General features: G+C 43.5%; 1 protein-coding gene across 2 annotated transcripts in view; it reads left to right on the forward strand.

The window, feature by feature from the left end:
* The window catches only part of LOC138511215 (long-chain-fatty-acid--CoA ligase ACSBG2-like), a 531,477-nt gene that overhangs the window by 445,409 nt on the left and 70,019 nt on the right, over positions 1–16,049 (forward strand). For both annotated transcript variants that reach the window (XM_069626743.1, XM_069626744.1), the window contains exon 10: positions 12,223–12,440. In XM_069626743.1, coding sequence (XP_069482844.1) covers positions 12,223–12,440 — 218 coding nt within the window. The remainder of the gene's footprint in view (positions 1–12,222; positions 12,441–16,049) is intronic.

Raw genomic sequence — 16,049 nt, forward strand, 5'->3', positions numbered from 1 at the left:
CATGAGATGTTCGAAAAGAACTGAGAGAGAAAGGATAGAGAGGAGTTAAAAGTAACCCCGAGATTGTGAGTCGAAGAAGACAACGGAGGACAGGTGAGAGCAGGCAGAGACAGAGGCGTTGGAAGAGTAGCAGAAGGGAAGAATGGGACCTCAGTCTATGTAGGAGAAGAGGTGAGGATAGTGAGACGATATCCAATGTTGGATGGCAAAGCTGCTGTCAGAGACAGTGGAGTGAAGGGAGTCGCATACAAGTGACATGATGAGTTAAAGGATATGGTAAGAGCACAGAGAGAAATAGTGTAGAGGGAGAATAGCAGGGGACTAAGCACTCAGCCTTGAAGGACACCATACAAATGGGGACCAGAGAAAAAAATGTGTCTGGCCTGTGAGGCAGGCATGGTATCGCAAGTTAGACACAGGCACAAAGATACAAGTTTCAACACCTTTATTAAGATTTGAATCCTGGCTGGCCTTAATTCTATGATGGGAGTAGTCTCACCCATCAAAGTAAAATAACATAGTCCATGTTAGTCAGTCAAACAAAGAAAAAGTCCATGTCAGAAACCTATACTTGCCCTCGCGCTATACAATAACTAAGTATAGGAAATGTATGAGAAATATAAGAGCGTATCAAAAGAAAGTCATAATGGCAATGAAGATGGTTCACAGCTCCCTTCCCCAATTTAAGTCAATGGGGGCTCGTTTAAGAGTTCCTTCAAAGTGGGTAGGCGCAGTTCAAAGAATTCATCTTCCCCTGCCTGACGCACCATTAGTTCACTAAGTATGACAGTTCTCTTCAGGCTTCCCTCGCCCGGTTCACATAACACAGTTCTCACAGGCTTTCCTCGCCTGGTTCACATAAAATAGTTCTCTCAAGCTTCCCTCGCTTGGTTCACATGACACAGTTCTCTCAGGCTTCCCTCGACTGGTTCACATCATCAATAGAAAACATTTCGGATATAACGATATTTCGGGTGAATCCTTCACCATTGATTCCACAGGATTCCCTCACATGAGCCTACGCCTTCCAAGACGTTTAACTTCTTTCAGTTTGTTGTGGGACTCCATTCCCCAACCTTCTTGGTTGTCAATTCACTTTCACGTCAAAAACTTTCGAAACTGCACAGCCCCACAGCACAGTCCTATGCATGACCACTTCGACCCAATGCATTCTGGTTATTGTAGTTCCTTATATTCCCATGTGCTCTTCTTAGAAACTTGGTTTCATATCTGCCCTCTTGGCACTCCCTTGAGGTCAAACTTCCTTCATACTTAAACATTCACTTTATTAATTAACAAGCCCTTTCGGGATCACAGCTTATTTCCTTGTCAGCCTCCTTGTTCGACTTGCTTCCGACATCCATTTAACACAGTCAGTTTTCCGCTCCCTTTTCTGAGGGAGATTACAGTTCACAGAGACTTTTGATAATGCGTCTTTCTTTCTCTGCAGGACCACTCTGCTACTTTGTATTTCAAAACAACAATCGTATCTTTCTCTTCTCGCGTCTGCCATCAGACGCGTTGACTGGCTTGTAGCAATGATCACATTCGTGTGTTCACAAACCGGGATCTCCCTTCGTTCAAGAACTCCCCTGCTGGGATAGATTGAAACTGGCTTTTCGCTGCTATCATGTCCGAGGTGAGGGTTTCTCCCCGTCTCTTCTCAGACCTTCCCTGGCACTCCTGTTGCTCTGGGGAAATGTAAACCTTTGGGCACATCAATGAGAGGATTCCTCCAGCTGCTCGGCTTTCCTTTTGACACCTTTTTGGCTTCTTCGAGATATGACTCCCTCGCCTTGCTTTCTCTTGCTCTCGCTCACAATCTGTCAGCGTCTCGGCCAACCGTTCTCCGCAGCCTGGTGTTCAACAGCCCGTGCTCAGCTGTGCTTTCTCATACTCAATCTCGCTCTGCTTGTCTTTCTGTACTCCACCTCTTATACTCTGGGTAGCCATTTCAGGTGTGTGTGATTGTGACTGAGTGTCTGACCCTGCCTGGCCTCATTAGTGGCCAGGCCATTGCATATTGCTAGTGGTAATCTTCCTATTTTCAGTCTTCCTCTTCCTCGTCCCATTAGTTGGGCTGATAAAGAAAGGAGGGGAATTATGGGAGTTGTATCCCATAAAGGTAGAGGGAATTTTGGGTAAACAACTGTCAGTAAATGGGGAATACCATGTCTCACCTTCTGGTGTTTCTTCCCCACTCCCCAAGGACCCCGTACCCAGGTGATCCTCCCTCGCTTGTCCACCGCCAGGGTCGGGATCCAATAGCGATGACCCTTCCCTGGCCACCTGATTATGAGATCCCCGGGGATTGAGTAGTAAAACACCCTCAGGTTTTTCACAGGCCCCATGAATGGAATAAGTTGGATCGGGAAGATAGGAGCGAAACCATTGTAAGACAGAACCAGATAATCCAAATTTGGCAAGTGAGGCAAGAAGAATAGAGTGATCGAGAGTAGGGATGTAACGGTATAACGGTATACCGTTAAAGATACCGTGAACCACTTAATTGAACAATAACCGTCACATTGTTTATACCGTTCATACCGTTAAGTGTGCTTTTCAATCTGATTTGGGAAGGCTGCAGTAAGCAAGTGCTGCACATTCTTGGTTTTGCACTGTTGGATGTGCCTCTGCCAAGTAGTTTCAGTTGGAGCAGTTTTTAATGCCATTCCATAAACCACACGTGCCTTACACAAAATCAATATGTTAGCAATAGGAAGAATAGATACAGTGCCAAGAAGGAAAAGGGTTTACTTTGGGGTGGCGGCTTTGGGGTTTATATATTTATAATGGATAATGTTCTCTAAACATATGGCGATGGGGGATTTCCCTGGTTCTATCATTGAATTTACATATAATAAGTCACACTGCGAAATTCACTCATCTCTGTGGGTTTTCCCTGCTGCCATACCAAAGGGCAACATGTCAGTGATTACTGAACACCTTTTGGCCCGCAAGTAAACTAAAGGCTGTAACGTAAAGAGAGAGTGCGTGTGTGTGTGTGTGTGTGTGTGTCTAATCAGGACATTCCATCAGAACTTCCCAACCAAACCTGGGCCAGACAGAAGGAACACCATGGGAGGGGCCTTAGGGGGGAGTGCTGTCACGACCCTTGCCCAAAACCTCCTCTGGCAAACCCATTGGCCAGCTGGAGTCAGGACTCGGGCCTCTAGAGCCTGGCATCCTCTTCAAAAGCCCTCATGGTTCATCTTCACCAGTAGCCAGTGGGGAAGCAAAAAGCCTAAATGACCACTTAAGAAAAGCTATTCAGTTTGCTTTGGCAGTTGCAGCAGGCCTCCACCCCACCCCCTCCACTCCACACGTGTGTTTGTGTTTGGTGGAAGCAAGGCATTTCAGTGGAACGTATGTTGAAAAGCCCAATTCTGGCCCTGGGTGCCTGGTTTTGTTTGTGATGATACATCTGTCAATTTATGACCTTTTAGAAAATATTTGTTAAGATCAGTTAACTCCACCTGCTATACCGCGATAACCATGATATACCGTCATTTGGCAAGAAGGTTATCGTACCGTCATAAAACGAATACCGTGACACCCCTAACGATTCGAGAGTATTGAAGGCTGTAGAAAGGTCAAGAATTACCAGGATAGAGGAAAGTTTAGTTTGATGAGCAGATACGAGCAGATACATATACACATATATATGGTAGGCCACATATAGGCCATATCCATAAAATAAGACATTAACATTACAGCAAGATCCCTTCTTCTTTGAAGCATGGCCGAATTGAGATTGAGATTACTCCCTCGTTTGTAGTAGATGCCCAGTCTTTTATGGCCTCTTAACATGGTTCAATATCATTTGACCTTAAAAGGGATAGGAGCTGCTTTAATCTCCAGATGCAATAATGTGGGCATAAGAGTTAGACGCGCCCAAAAGTGTCAGCGGTTTTATGTTTACATTCCCAGAATCTAGACCTACGCCCCACGCCCCACACAGCAGTTATATAGCCCAGAGGGAGACGGGCATATATAAGTTGTATACATTTCTTATTGGCGTCCTTATCTTTACTAGAGGTCACATAAGCCTTCATCCCCCAATTATCCTTATGAGTGAAATACCAGGAGAGTATGCAGCGTTTTTCCGGGTTACCCATCTCTTTCCATATCCCAAAATCTCTCCCTCACTTCTCTAAGGAAATCCCTAGTATTCTTAGTTGTACAAAGCCCAATGCATAAAAAGCCACGTGACCTTCATAGAATCAGCAATGCCTACAATATCTTTCAGTTTGGCTCCATATCCTCTGGCCTGGTTATCCCGTAGCCTAATTGAATATGTCATTGGTGAAAGGGTGATACAATCAGCAATAGGATCATCCCCTGTAAATAGAAGCAGGGGGGTACAGCCAGAGTATGTCAATGGAAAGAGACTTCTAAGGAAGAAGCTTTCAAATACAGTCACAGTGGCAAATGGCGCATATCCCCATATAGCTACAGTTTATTTATTCATTTAATTTATTTATTTTATATACTGGGATGAACAATGCTCTTTTGATTACAAAAGAACGTACACTAGATCAGTAAACAGATTTGACGGGAAGCAGTGAGTTTCTTACAGTGAGGTGAGTTCGAGTGACATTCTGACGAGGTTGTGGAGCAGAATAAATTGAACAGTCACTGGGGACAAAATGTGGGTGGACTTACATACACTAAGGACAATAAACATTTTTAAGTGCCAGGAGGCGGTACGGCCAGCTGTGCCTGAGATGTGCGCATGATGGGCGAAGTGCTAAAGTGGGGGCAGAGAAAGTGAGGGACAGAGGCAGGTTAGAGGCTAGGGAAAAATGTTAACTAAAAGGCACGTGAGAGGTAGGTTAAGAGGGTAACTCGGCAGCGAGGAGGCAGTCTTTTAGTTTGGTTTTGAACAAATCCATGTGGTCTGTTTCTCGGATGTCCGGGGAAGAGAATTCCATGCAAGTGGAGCAAGAAGAGAGAAAGAGCGAATGCAAGAGGAAGCATAGGGAGGGCGAGGAGCCACAAGGATAATCGAAGATGCCGAGCAGGGATTACGAGAATGCTTTTAGAGTTGGATAGAGATGGATAGATATGGTGGTGGCTTATCGTAGATAGATTTGTGAACCAGGAGAAGACATTTCAATCTGGCTCTGTTTTGAATCATCAGCCATCCAGATTGGTGCTGGTATGAGGCAGTAAGAGTGAAGTGAGGGAGTTCAAAGTGAGTCCTGGTAGTGAAGGTCATGATCTTGTAGCGAGAGGACAGAAAGCATAGTTGAGGAGACCAAGGAGGATGCTGACACAGTAGTCCAGTTTAGAGAAGAAACAAGTATTGAAGAGATGCTTGGCAGTGTTGAAAGGAAGGAGGTTCCTCATTTTCAGAATATTTAAGTGGTTGAGTCGAGCCGCCATTGCAGTTTTGGAGATGAAAGTAGAGAAGGTGTGAGAAATGTCATAGATGATGTTGAGGTTTAGAGCTGACAAAGAGTAGGTGAGAGTGTTAGGTGGGTCCTGGATAGGCAGAGGAAGAGATGAGAGGGAGTATTTGGCAAGGAAGAAGAGCATCTCTGTTTTGGTAGTGTTTAACATCAGAGAGTGCAAAGCCATCCAATATTTAATGGCAGAGAGACAGTTGGACATTTTGATGGAGAGATCAGAGGAGACTGCAGGAAAAGAGAAGAAGATTTGGGTGTCGTCCGTGAAGAGTTGGTGCAAGAACCCAAAGGAGGAAATCACTGCCACAAGAGCAAAGGTATTGAGTCTATAGAGGAGAGGACCCAAACAGAGCCTTGTGGAACACTAACAGTTAGAAGAGTGAGTTGAGAGGTGTTGTTGCTCCAGGAGCCAGAGGACTGGCGAGGTGCCAGGTGAGATTCAATCCAGGAAAGATGAAGTTGGAGACATTCATGAGAGCAGTTTCCGTGTAGTAACAGGAGCGGAAACCTGGTTGTAGGTGGTCTCGAAGGTTTTGCATGTCTAAGAAATTGGTAAGGTCGTTGAACACAACCCTTTCAGGCCCTTCAAAGTAGTACAGAAGGACGGCATAGGGCGAAAGTTAGCCGGTAGGTTTGGGACAGCCCCTTGCTTTTTTAGGAGAGGGATGACTGTGGCCATTTTGAAAATAGAGGGAAAGCAAGCAGTGTTGAAGGCCAATAGGCTTGACTAGCTGAGGAGCAAGAGGGTCTGATGGCTCACAAGAGGGGTTATCCTTCATCAGTAGAGATATGATTTATTCAGTATTCAGTATTAGTGTGACAAAATAGGGATTGAGACAGAGGATTATGGTAGAGTAGGCGGAGTGTAGAGTTTCAAAGAGCGAGTATGAGGAAGGTCAGGAGAGTGTCTCGAATTTGGGAAAATTGTATAGCGAAGTATCCAGCTATATCATTAGCTGTGAGAGTCGAGTTGATAGTGATAGCTTTAGGTGGAGTGAGCGGTGAGTTTAGGGTGCCCTTTAGCCGGCGAAGATGCTTGGAGTGAGAGTCAATGAGGGTGTGGTAGAATTCCCTTTTCACTCTATCAGCAGAGGGCTTGGGAGAGGTCAGGGCATAGAGGTAGAGTTGCAGGTCCTCATGTAAGTGGGTATGCCTCAATTTGCGCTGCAGCTGAGACATGGCTATGAGGACAGAGTGTAAGAATGGGGTGACCAATGGGTGGGATGCTGAGACTTAGGGGTGAAATTTAGCATTTAGCAGTGTGAAGTGAGAGGAGGAGTCGTCATATAGTAGGGATTGGAACCTGGAGATGGCAGTGTTGATGGAACAGGCAACAGGTGTGAAGGATAACTGCAGGTCAGAAAGGGAGGAATGGCAGAAGGTGAGGAAAGTTGTGAGGAGAGGTCAGAGGGTGGGAATAATGGAGTGATCATATAAAGTGGAGGTGGGGATGAATAAGAAATTCAAAGAGTTACCCCATTTGTGGGTAGGTTATGGATAGATTGGAGGGCATGATCACTAAAAAAAGACTAAAGTTCAGATTTCTTAGAAATGGCTAGAGAGGGAATGTTAAAGTCACCTAAGTGAATGAGGTGATGTTTAATGGAAAGAGAATCAAGGGGTTGCCGAGTTCATCAAATTATGGTCCAGTGGACCAGGAGGGTGATAGATGGAATGATGTGAACTGAGTGAATCGGAGCAATAGTAGAGATGGAGAATTCCAAAGAGGTAGGAGAGGGTGTGACATTGGAGAGTTGTGGGGTGTTGAGGTGGGATGAGGTGTCTGACGCCTCCACTTCTTTCAAACAGACGACAAAACTGAATGAAGGATAGTTCGGAGTCGTCTAGGTCTGCCAGGTTTTAGTGATAGCAAGGCGATCTAGGGGAGGAGAGCTGGATTGAAACTAGTCGGTGATAAAGGTAGTTTTGTTGCATCCAGACTAAGCATTCCAGAGTGCAATGGTCAGTTGATACGGTAAGGAAGAGTAGAGAAGTTGAGTCACAGAGGAAGAGAGGTGAGGTGGATAGGTGTTAGAGGAGGAATGGTTAGGTTGTTGGCTTTATTTGTTGGAAGTAGGTGAAAGAGAGGTGAAGTATTGGGAGTTTTAAGATGTGAGTATTAAAATAGGGACAGGAAAGGAAGAATTAGCGTGACAGGAGAAAGCATAGTAAGAGGTGAGTAGGAGTAACAGAAGAAGGAGCAAGTGAGTACTGCAGTGTGGAGAGACAGCACACTAATTAGCAAGCTAGAGTTACTCACAGGTGCAGAAGGTAGGAAGAGAAAAGCAAAGGCTCATAGGTGAAGAGCCAAAGAGGCTGGTCAATGGCTGGTCATCACCCTGCACTGTACAGCCCTTTATTGGTCTAAATAAAGATGGGGCCTGGACTAGTGTCCCCCTCTACCGGGATGGAAATCTAGAAAAGAGAACACCTGTGGGAGACATGTTTCTCGTGACTAACTAAACATCTGTCATCATCATTCTCGCTCAATCACACTCCATTCCAAACATTTTTTTCCTGCAGGAACATTTCTGTGCTCAATGGTTTAATGTACAAAAAATATCTGTTTTTATTATTATTGTAAAAAAATGTTAAAACAACTCAATAGCACCAAATATCAGTCTCAAATACACTGGCGGTGGATTATTGTTCACAAAAAAGTGATGGGGTTAGTAAAAGGGACTAAAAAAAGCTCAAAGCAGCAGCATTATATTTAACAACAAATTCACTTTTCTTAATCCATCGACAGCTATCTGGACTTATCGCCTCAATGCTTTTCTTCTGGCCAATTACAGTATTCACACCCTATTTCAATGTTTTCTTCTTGCCAAATGACAGTGGCAAAGTTATGACAATCCAAACTAAAAGGTCATGTGTTGCGTCTCAGACTTGCATATATTTTCTGCATTATACACCCAAAACAGCGTCGATAGATGTATTTTTTGGCCTCTTATGGGGTCGTTTTTTTTCTTCACCACCCCTCAAATTTGAGAAGAGATGGGTCTACGTGTGCCATATATATAGTTCAGCTTCATCATAGGCAGTCACCAGCTATCTGTCCTGATGAAGGCCAACCAAAATTGAGGGGTGGTGAAGATAGAACCTCCCCATAAGAGGCCGAAACACACATCTGTGTTTCACACGCCCAGGCCATAGTAAATTGGAATTTCACAAACTAATCAACTTTGTACTGACAGTGTTCAGTGGCCGCTAATGAACCCTATGCCTCTCATCACTAGAACTTGCTTTCGCTATTTAGAACCACAAGAGAGGTTCCACAGACAAGTGTTCAAAAAAGTTAATCTCTTCCATTGACTTTCTTTCTTCTTTTGTTGGTTACTGATGAATTGGGTGCCTAAATAGCAGAGGCAAGCTTTTGTGGCATGAGGTAAAGGGTACTTTAGCGCCAACTGTACCCAGTCAGTACAAAGTTTTGCATTGTCTATTTTAAAGTGCACTGCTTATATTCCCATCCTCACAAGTGTATTCATGTACTTTGAGGGGTTAGAAATGTGAGGTGGACACAAAGGTAAAGGTTCTCAAAATGTGCCATTTATTAAAGGAATATGGGTTGGATAAATGCCTATCTTTCTCTATCCTAATAAGGAGGTCCCTGCCTAGCAAACTAAAACTAAAGAAAAATTACCTAGTGTCCAAAATGTCTCTGACCCTCACACTAATATACACAATACACAACAAAATTATACAGGGAAAGTATGGTTTACTTTAGTTTAACAAACCATTGATCAATTCAAACTTAAAGGTTCTTGACAGCACTCCTTGTGACCAGGCTTGGACTTCCTTCCCCCAGATCAATTTAGGAATACTTTTAACACAGTTCCGTTTTAACAAAGTTCTGTTCAAGGTAACACAAAAAGGCTCTTCCAACGACTGTGTCTCTCTCTGGGACACAGCAAATGTCTTTTCCACAAATGTTTATTCGGAATTCAAACCAACTGATGTTTTCCACAATATTCTTCTTTGAAAAGTAAATGTCTTTCTTCCAAAACACAAGATCAAAACCAAAGCAATTGTTCAAAATGTTCAACAATTAGTACCTGATTTCACCATCTTCAAATGAATCACTTTCGTCAGTTAGCACAAATCAAATGAACCGCTTTTATCAGGATAGCACAACAATTCTCATGGTACTCCTTCAAATAAACTACTTTTGTCAGGATAGAACAATTCAAATGAAACACTTTTGTCACGACAGCACAGTTTGTAAAACAAACAAATAATAAAGTTAATGGTTCTTTGCTTTCAACAAAGGTCTTTCCATCATACCTTTTTACGACAGATATATTTCATCAAACCATCTTCTTGTTTCCTGGTATACTCGCCTGCCAGAACTAACTACTATAATCCCTTTCCTGGTATACTTGCCTGCCAGGAAGAAAACTACTACAGTGACTTTCAACTTTGATGGCAATTCGATTCTAAGATTCTTTTCACCAAGCTGCACAATTTACTGCCTTTAATTAGATTTCTTTACTCTTGCTAAATGTGTTCCCCCAAACTGATAACTTAATATAGAAGAGTCATTTTCAAAATATCTCTTAAATGCTTCTTGAAAACATTTTGACTGTTGGCAGTTTGGGCTAAAGGTTTCCCCCAGTTGATATCCAAAAAAACAGAGAGCTGCGCCCTTCTCGCCTCTTATGGTTTCACAGTCTCTTGGCAATGTGGCATATAAGCTTTCCCCAATGTATGTCCTCTAAAATGGGATTTATGCCTTTTCCGGTGTATTGTAGTTTTCTCATAGCCTCTTGGCTGTTGGCAATGCTGGTTGTAAGCTTTCCCCAATTGTAGTCCCCTATGAGGGAATTCATGTTCTTGCCACTTCTGCTCTGCTTCTTTAATTCTTTGGCGTTTGCAATTATGAGGTTTCTACTTAATTTCTTTAATTGTTCGGTATTCAAAATTCTGTAGCTTCTGTAGCTTCTGCTATCTTTCATTAACTATTTGGTTTTCAAAATCATCACACTTCAATGACTTTCTTATGGGAGCATCCCAAGGTCTGCATTGACAGCTAGCCAACTGGCCAGCTTTCTTCTGCAGTGCTGTCTTGCAGTTAGGTGTTCTGGCAGGTATTCGGTCTCAGGGCCGACCTCTCTCCTGCTCCGCAGATCTTTGTTGAGTTGCGCATTGGTCTCCGGGTGCTCTCTCTCACGACACGCTGTATGCTCAGCTGGGAGCACGTCTGCTCTTCAGCTGGGCCTCTTCTTGACACGCGTTGATAAATGTATACAATGAATGAAATACATTGATACACTGGAAAAAAAATCATTCATTGATTTTGACGTTTTTCTATGATACTTGTTTTTAGAAATGTTGTTTTTCTATCACTAATCCTTAGTGCTATCATATGTCTAACGATTTAATTCTGTTTTAAACTTTGTTCATACCATATTAAAATTTTGTATGTTAGTGTATCACGATTGATCACTCTGTTCAGTGCTCCCTGTTACTCAGAACTCTATCTTCTCTATAAATATTGTCTACCCACCCCGGGCCTAGATAGAGTTGACACTTCTAACCTGTGTTTGTTTAGTGTTAACCAGGATTCCTCCTAGATTCCCCTATACCACTTCTTGGCATGCCACATCCCGCTGCGCATACTCTGCACTTCTGCTGCTCTCCTAAACCATTTCTGACGGCTTCCTCTGACGCTCTTCTTTCTGTGGTTGCGCCTGCAACAGCCTTCAACATCGCCTTCATCTTCTTCCTGCCCTCTGTCCAGCTGGGTCTCGTGTCGGGATTAAAATGTCCCGCGCAGGTGCCTTGGTCTACAAAAACTAGACTGCACCTTTTTACAAACAGCACTTTGAATCCTCATGCCTCTGGACCCTTCTTCCTCGTCCCAGTACCATAAACATTATAGTTAATTAAGTGATATTAGTTTGTTCAGTTTTACCGTTAGTTAATTTTGATTGTTTTAGGTATTGATAATTATTAGAGGCAGGAGAGGTTGTAACAAGAGTTTGTGATTCCTCATTAGAGTGAGGACTTCTATTTAAAGTGGAATTAGGATAATTCAAGGGTTTCACTTTTAGTTCTTGAACCCCTGACGTACCAACATTATTCTGTGTATATGGTTTTCCATGACCGGTTCTTTGAGAAGTTATATGAGAGGGACTTGTACATTTATTACATGCCATTAGGTATTTAGGAATGATTTGATTTTTATTCTTAGAAGCAGATGAATACTGCGTCTCTCTTAGCGGAGTCACCACTTCCCCTTAATAGCTGTCTCCTCCCATGTGATCCTCCCTCCCGATACCACCCGCAGGGTTAGGATTATATAGCGGTTGCCTTCACCTGGTTGCATGGGAGGAGACTTTCGGCTGTGGTTTGGTGATGACTCAGCAGGATTCATCACAGTCCTCTAGCTTTATGAAATGTGATTTTCAATACTTAGGACTAACCACTACAGGTTAGGATTGGCAAGTTTCAAGCACTGGGGAGCGGCCCGCCATAGGTTCAAACCCATATGGATCTGAGTGGCTTGGCATAGGTTCAGACCCACATGGTTCGGAGTCTTCTGCCATAGGTTCAGTCCCATGCGGTTTGGAGTCACCTGCCATATGTTCAGAACCACACGATTCAGAGTCGCCTGCCATAGGTACGGACCCACATGGTTTGGAGTGGCCTGTCATAGGTACAGACACATATGGTTCCGAGAGGCTTTCTAGATTATCAGACCTGCATGTACATTGTTTCCAAGAGTCCAGGGCGTAATTGCGTATCCTACTGTTTTATCTATTGTATTGTTCCACAAGCAAATTGTTTCTGTGTTCTATCTCCACAGCTGTGGTAAGACGGTCTCAGGATGTAAAACCAAGATATATATGCCGGATAAGAATGGCAATGGGGAAATCTGCTACGGGGGAAGAGACGTCTTCATGGGCTACCTGAACATGGCGGAGAAGACAATAGAGGCCTTAGATGAGGAAGGTTGGCTTCACACAGGGGATATTGGCAAGTTTGACCAGGACGGCTTCCTCTACATTACTGGGCGAATCAAAGGTAAGAGCATGAATATGGGCGATTGTCACGATACTAGAGAGGGGCATCTGGAAGAGTTGGTAAAACCATTTAGTGTATGGGTACTGTAGCTGTAATTAATCCTAGAGGCCTGACAACTGAACTATAGATGAATTGAACATGTAGAACTGTCAGGGCTGGTTCAACAGTACGGCAATATTCCCCAGTCGTCTAATCTCCAATTCTGGCAGAGTTCAGGCTTTTCCCGATTGGCCTACAAACAGCAGGAGTTATACAAAATGACAATTTGTCAGGGGAAGAGTTTATTGCTGCATTGGGTCTGCAAATTAGCTCCCACCAAAGCTAATACATCAGAGGTCTGATGGATTGCTAGTGAGGCTGTGTCACACTGAGTGTAGATTTCAGTAAGCCAAGTAACAATTGGCAGAAAAAGTCAGGGGTATCCTCAGCGCTTGTACAGTAACTTATGATTAGCAAAAAGGCCGCAGGTGTCAAGGAGTGTGGGTGAACTGCCAGTACACTACCACATTGAATAGATACAGATTGAGGGGTACCAAGACACACTGCGCCAAAGGATGCAAATGAAATTTGACAAAGTACAGCAATATATTTATTGATATGAAGTGGTCATTTCAGTAAGACACCCACATCCCCCCACTCACGAATGTCACAAGCCTTTTGCTTGCAGGCTAACTAAATGTGCACAATTTCCTGTAAAAATAGATCTGCATCCCATGGAAAGTTCTGCCAAAGGATGTCTGAGAGGATGGTTACAATCAACTGTGATGTCTGAGTACCAGGCGTATAGAAGTAGTCTATAAGATAACGATCACTCTGAGCTACAAGAAGGTGAGGAGAGGTCATGTATCACAGTCTCATGTATGAGCACTTAGTGAGTCACATCCAGAGAGGTCTAGTGAGTGTCTGCTTGCCCAAAGTCTGGCTCGAAGGCTCTGCTCATTAAGCCTCAGATCCAAGTGTGAGTGGTGTGACTCAGTAACTAGTTATTTGCATTAAATCCACAGAGGAAGGTAGGTTTATTAGCCAAACATAAATCATTGAAGTTTGAAGGTGGCCCTTGACAGTATGGAATCCTGTTCTTGTGCAGCTGACTGAGGTCAGGGCGCACTATTGAGAGGAGGTGGAAAGTTCAAAACAGGAGTTTCTTTGGGATCGCAAACCTCGCAGGCTTAAAATTTGGAAACTTCCGTTGCCAGTGGATCGTGGTGGGTTGCGAGTTCCAAATCTTAAAGCCTACCACTTGGCATTTTCAGCACAATCGTTTATTCCTTTTTTGGCTGGGGATCCGGATGCCTGGTCTATTGCGGAGTCGGGTTTTTCTGGCCCGTTGGCCCTGAGAGCTCTTCTGACTACTCAATCTAAGTCAGGCTGGGGGAGGTTTTCCGCTACAGAATTTCTAAGGGATGCTTGATGTAAGCTACTGGAACTGTTGGGTATTGATGCTCTAAAATCGCTGCATGCGTCAATTTGGTAAAATCCAAAAATAAGGAACAATAGATGAATGTTGTTCTGGCCAGAATGGTTTTAAGGAGGAGTGGAATTGATTGGAGATCTTGAGAGTGATGGGAGGTGGATGTCTGCTGGTGAAGTGCAAGATAAATGTAACATTTCATGTTTTTCATATGCTGACTACAGGTGTCTTAAGAATTCTATTGGTGAAGTTGATTGGACAAATAAATTGGATTAAAAAATGTTTCTGGCCAAACCAAAACTGGGGGAAGGGGGCTGGCTTATAAAATATATAAATTGATTGTTGCAAATTACAAGAATAATGATAAACTCTATGATGAATGGAGCAGGAGGATTAACTTCGATATTTCTCAGGAAGTTTGGTAGAATATGTGTGGGAATGTAATCCTCTGCACACTGAATCTTGGGGAGAAGTCTAGGCAAATTAAGATCTTGAATAGAGTTTATTGGTGCCCGGAACGATTGAAGAAATGTGGTATTTCAGATTCGGATGAATGTTGGGGCTGTGTCCAGGAGCTTAGTACCTTCGAGCATATGTTATGGAGCTGTGTACGAGTTGGTCGTTTTTGGACAGAAGTGTGTGGGATTTGTGTCGATGTATTAGGTGAGAGCATTGACCTAGATTTCAAGACAGTGATTTTGGGCGGTGATGAATTGCTAAATGGATTGACTGTGCCCCAGAAAAAATAGCTGTTCAGAGGTTCAATTGTTGGCAAAAGGCTGGTCCTGAGGGGTTGGAAGTCTAACGTTGCCCTGCAGCTGGAGGAGTGGATTGATGAGATGAACAGGCTTGCAAAGGTTGAATTGGTGATTTGGAGGATAAATGACAAAGTGGCTTCTTATGAGAAGATTTGGGGAAAATGTACACATTTATACTAATCTCACTGTATTATTTATGTCTTTCTACTGTTGGAGGATGGGGGTTCTGTTTATGTATATATATGACTATATATAGGTTCATTTATTGGTTTTTCACCATGCTGTTATGTAATTTGTTTCATGGAATTTGGTTGGTTGATTATTCTGTATGCTCTTTGCTGAAATTTTAAATGAAGCTCTAAAAAAAAAAAGAAACAGCTGCGAGCTTCCTGTATGAGGGAGGGTGCACGGTCGTCCTCCATCATGGGGTCTGTGAGCTTGTTTGAGTGATGTCATGTCCATCCCTCAAGAGTCAGTCATTTCTTTACTATCCACGCATTATATAAATTCCTACATGTAGTTTTGAAAAGGAAAGAACTATGAAACCAGACCTACTGTCTTTGAGCCTGGAAAGAAACCCCACGATTATGTCATTTGGAAACCCTGAAGTCTCCACCACCCAGAGGATGCTTGCTCCTTTGGAGAGAGAAGGTTCAGGTGAACAAAGCCATGATCCAGTGGGAACACCAAGAGCTGCGCGCAGACCAGCTAACCAGTACCCCATCACCCAAACGTACGTGGAAACTAATAAGAAGGAAGGTGATCAGAGGAGGATAGTATAACAGTGCAGGCTAGCTGCTGCCCACAAACAGAAAGAGGTAAAGGCTCCTCACAGGAGATTTCCCGCCGGTTTGCGACTGAGGAGACCAGCATCGGAGAGGTGCATGAAAGCCGGGTAGCGAGAGGAATCCGGGCTGAAATGTTGGACTAGGGTCTAAAGTGGCAGTGGCACAGTGCAGAGCCATGGACATGGAAGGAATTCCATCTAGGGTTAAAATGACTGTCGGCCAGTATAAAAACTTGGGGCAATGTGGACCGGAAGGAGGAGGACCCATTCTTCTGCTTAACCAATACCTAGATTCCTTACAGAAAATCATAACTATCAATGAAGTCCTAGAAGGCAGAGACAGGGGGAGAGGACATACGGCCTCTAAAGAGGCAGACGAAGAGGCAGGGGAGGAAGCAGGCTGAAAGACAGGTTTATAAGCAGATTTTGAGGACTAGAATATCTGCTGTATCATCATAAAGGCGGTCCAGAAAGGGATCTTCAACCAAATTGCAGCCACTTCAACAGAGAGCAGCATGAATTTCCTCAGAATATTAAACCACATAACCAGAAGTCGGGAGATTCTTTGCAAGCTTCTGATTCAATATCGGATTCACTACAAGGTACTCAGCATCGCAAGAAAAGCTGCAATGAATGCTGTCCCCAAATAGGTA

Source organism: Ambystoma mexicanum, chromosome 6p (assembly GCF_040938575.1).
Source record: "Ambystoma mexicanum isolate Mex_15411 chromosome 6p, UKY_AmexF1_1, whole genome shotgun sequence".
NCBI classification, from domain to species: domain Eukaryota; kingdom Metazoa; phylum Chordata; class Amphibia; order Caudata; family Ambystomatidae; genus Ambystoma; species Ambystoma mexicanum.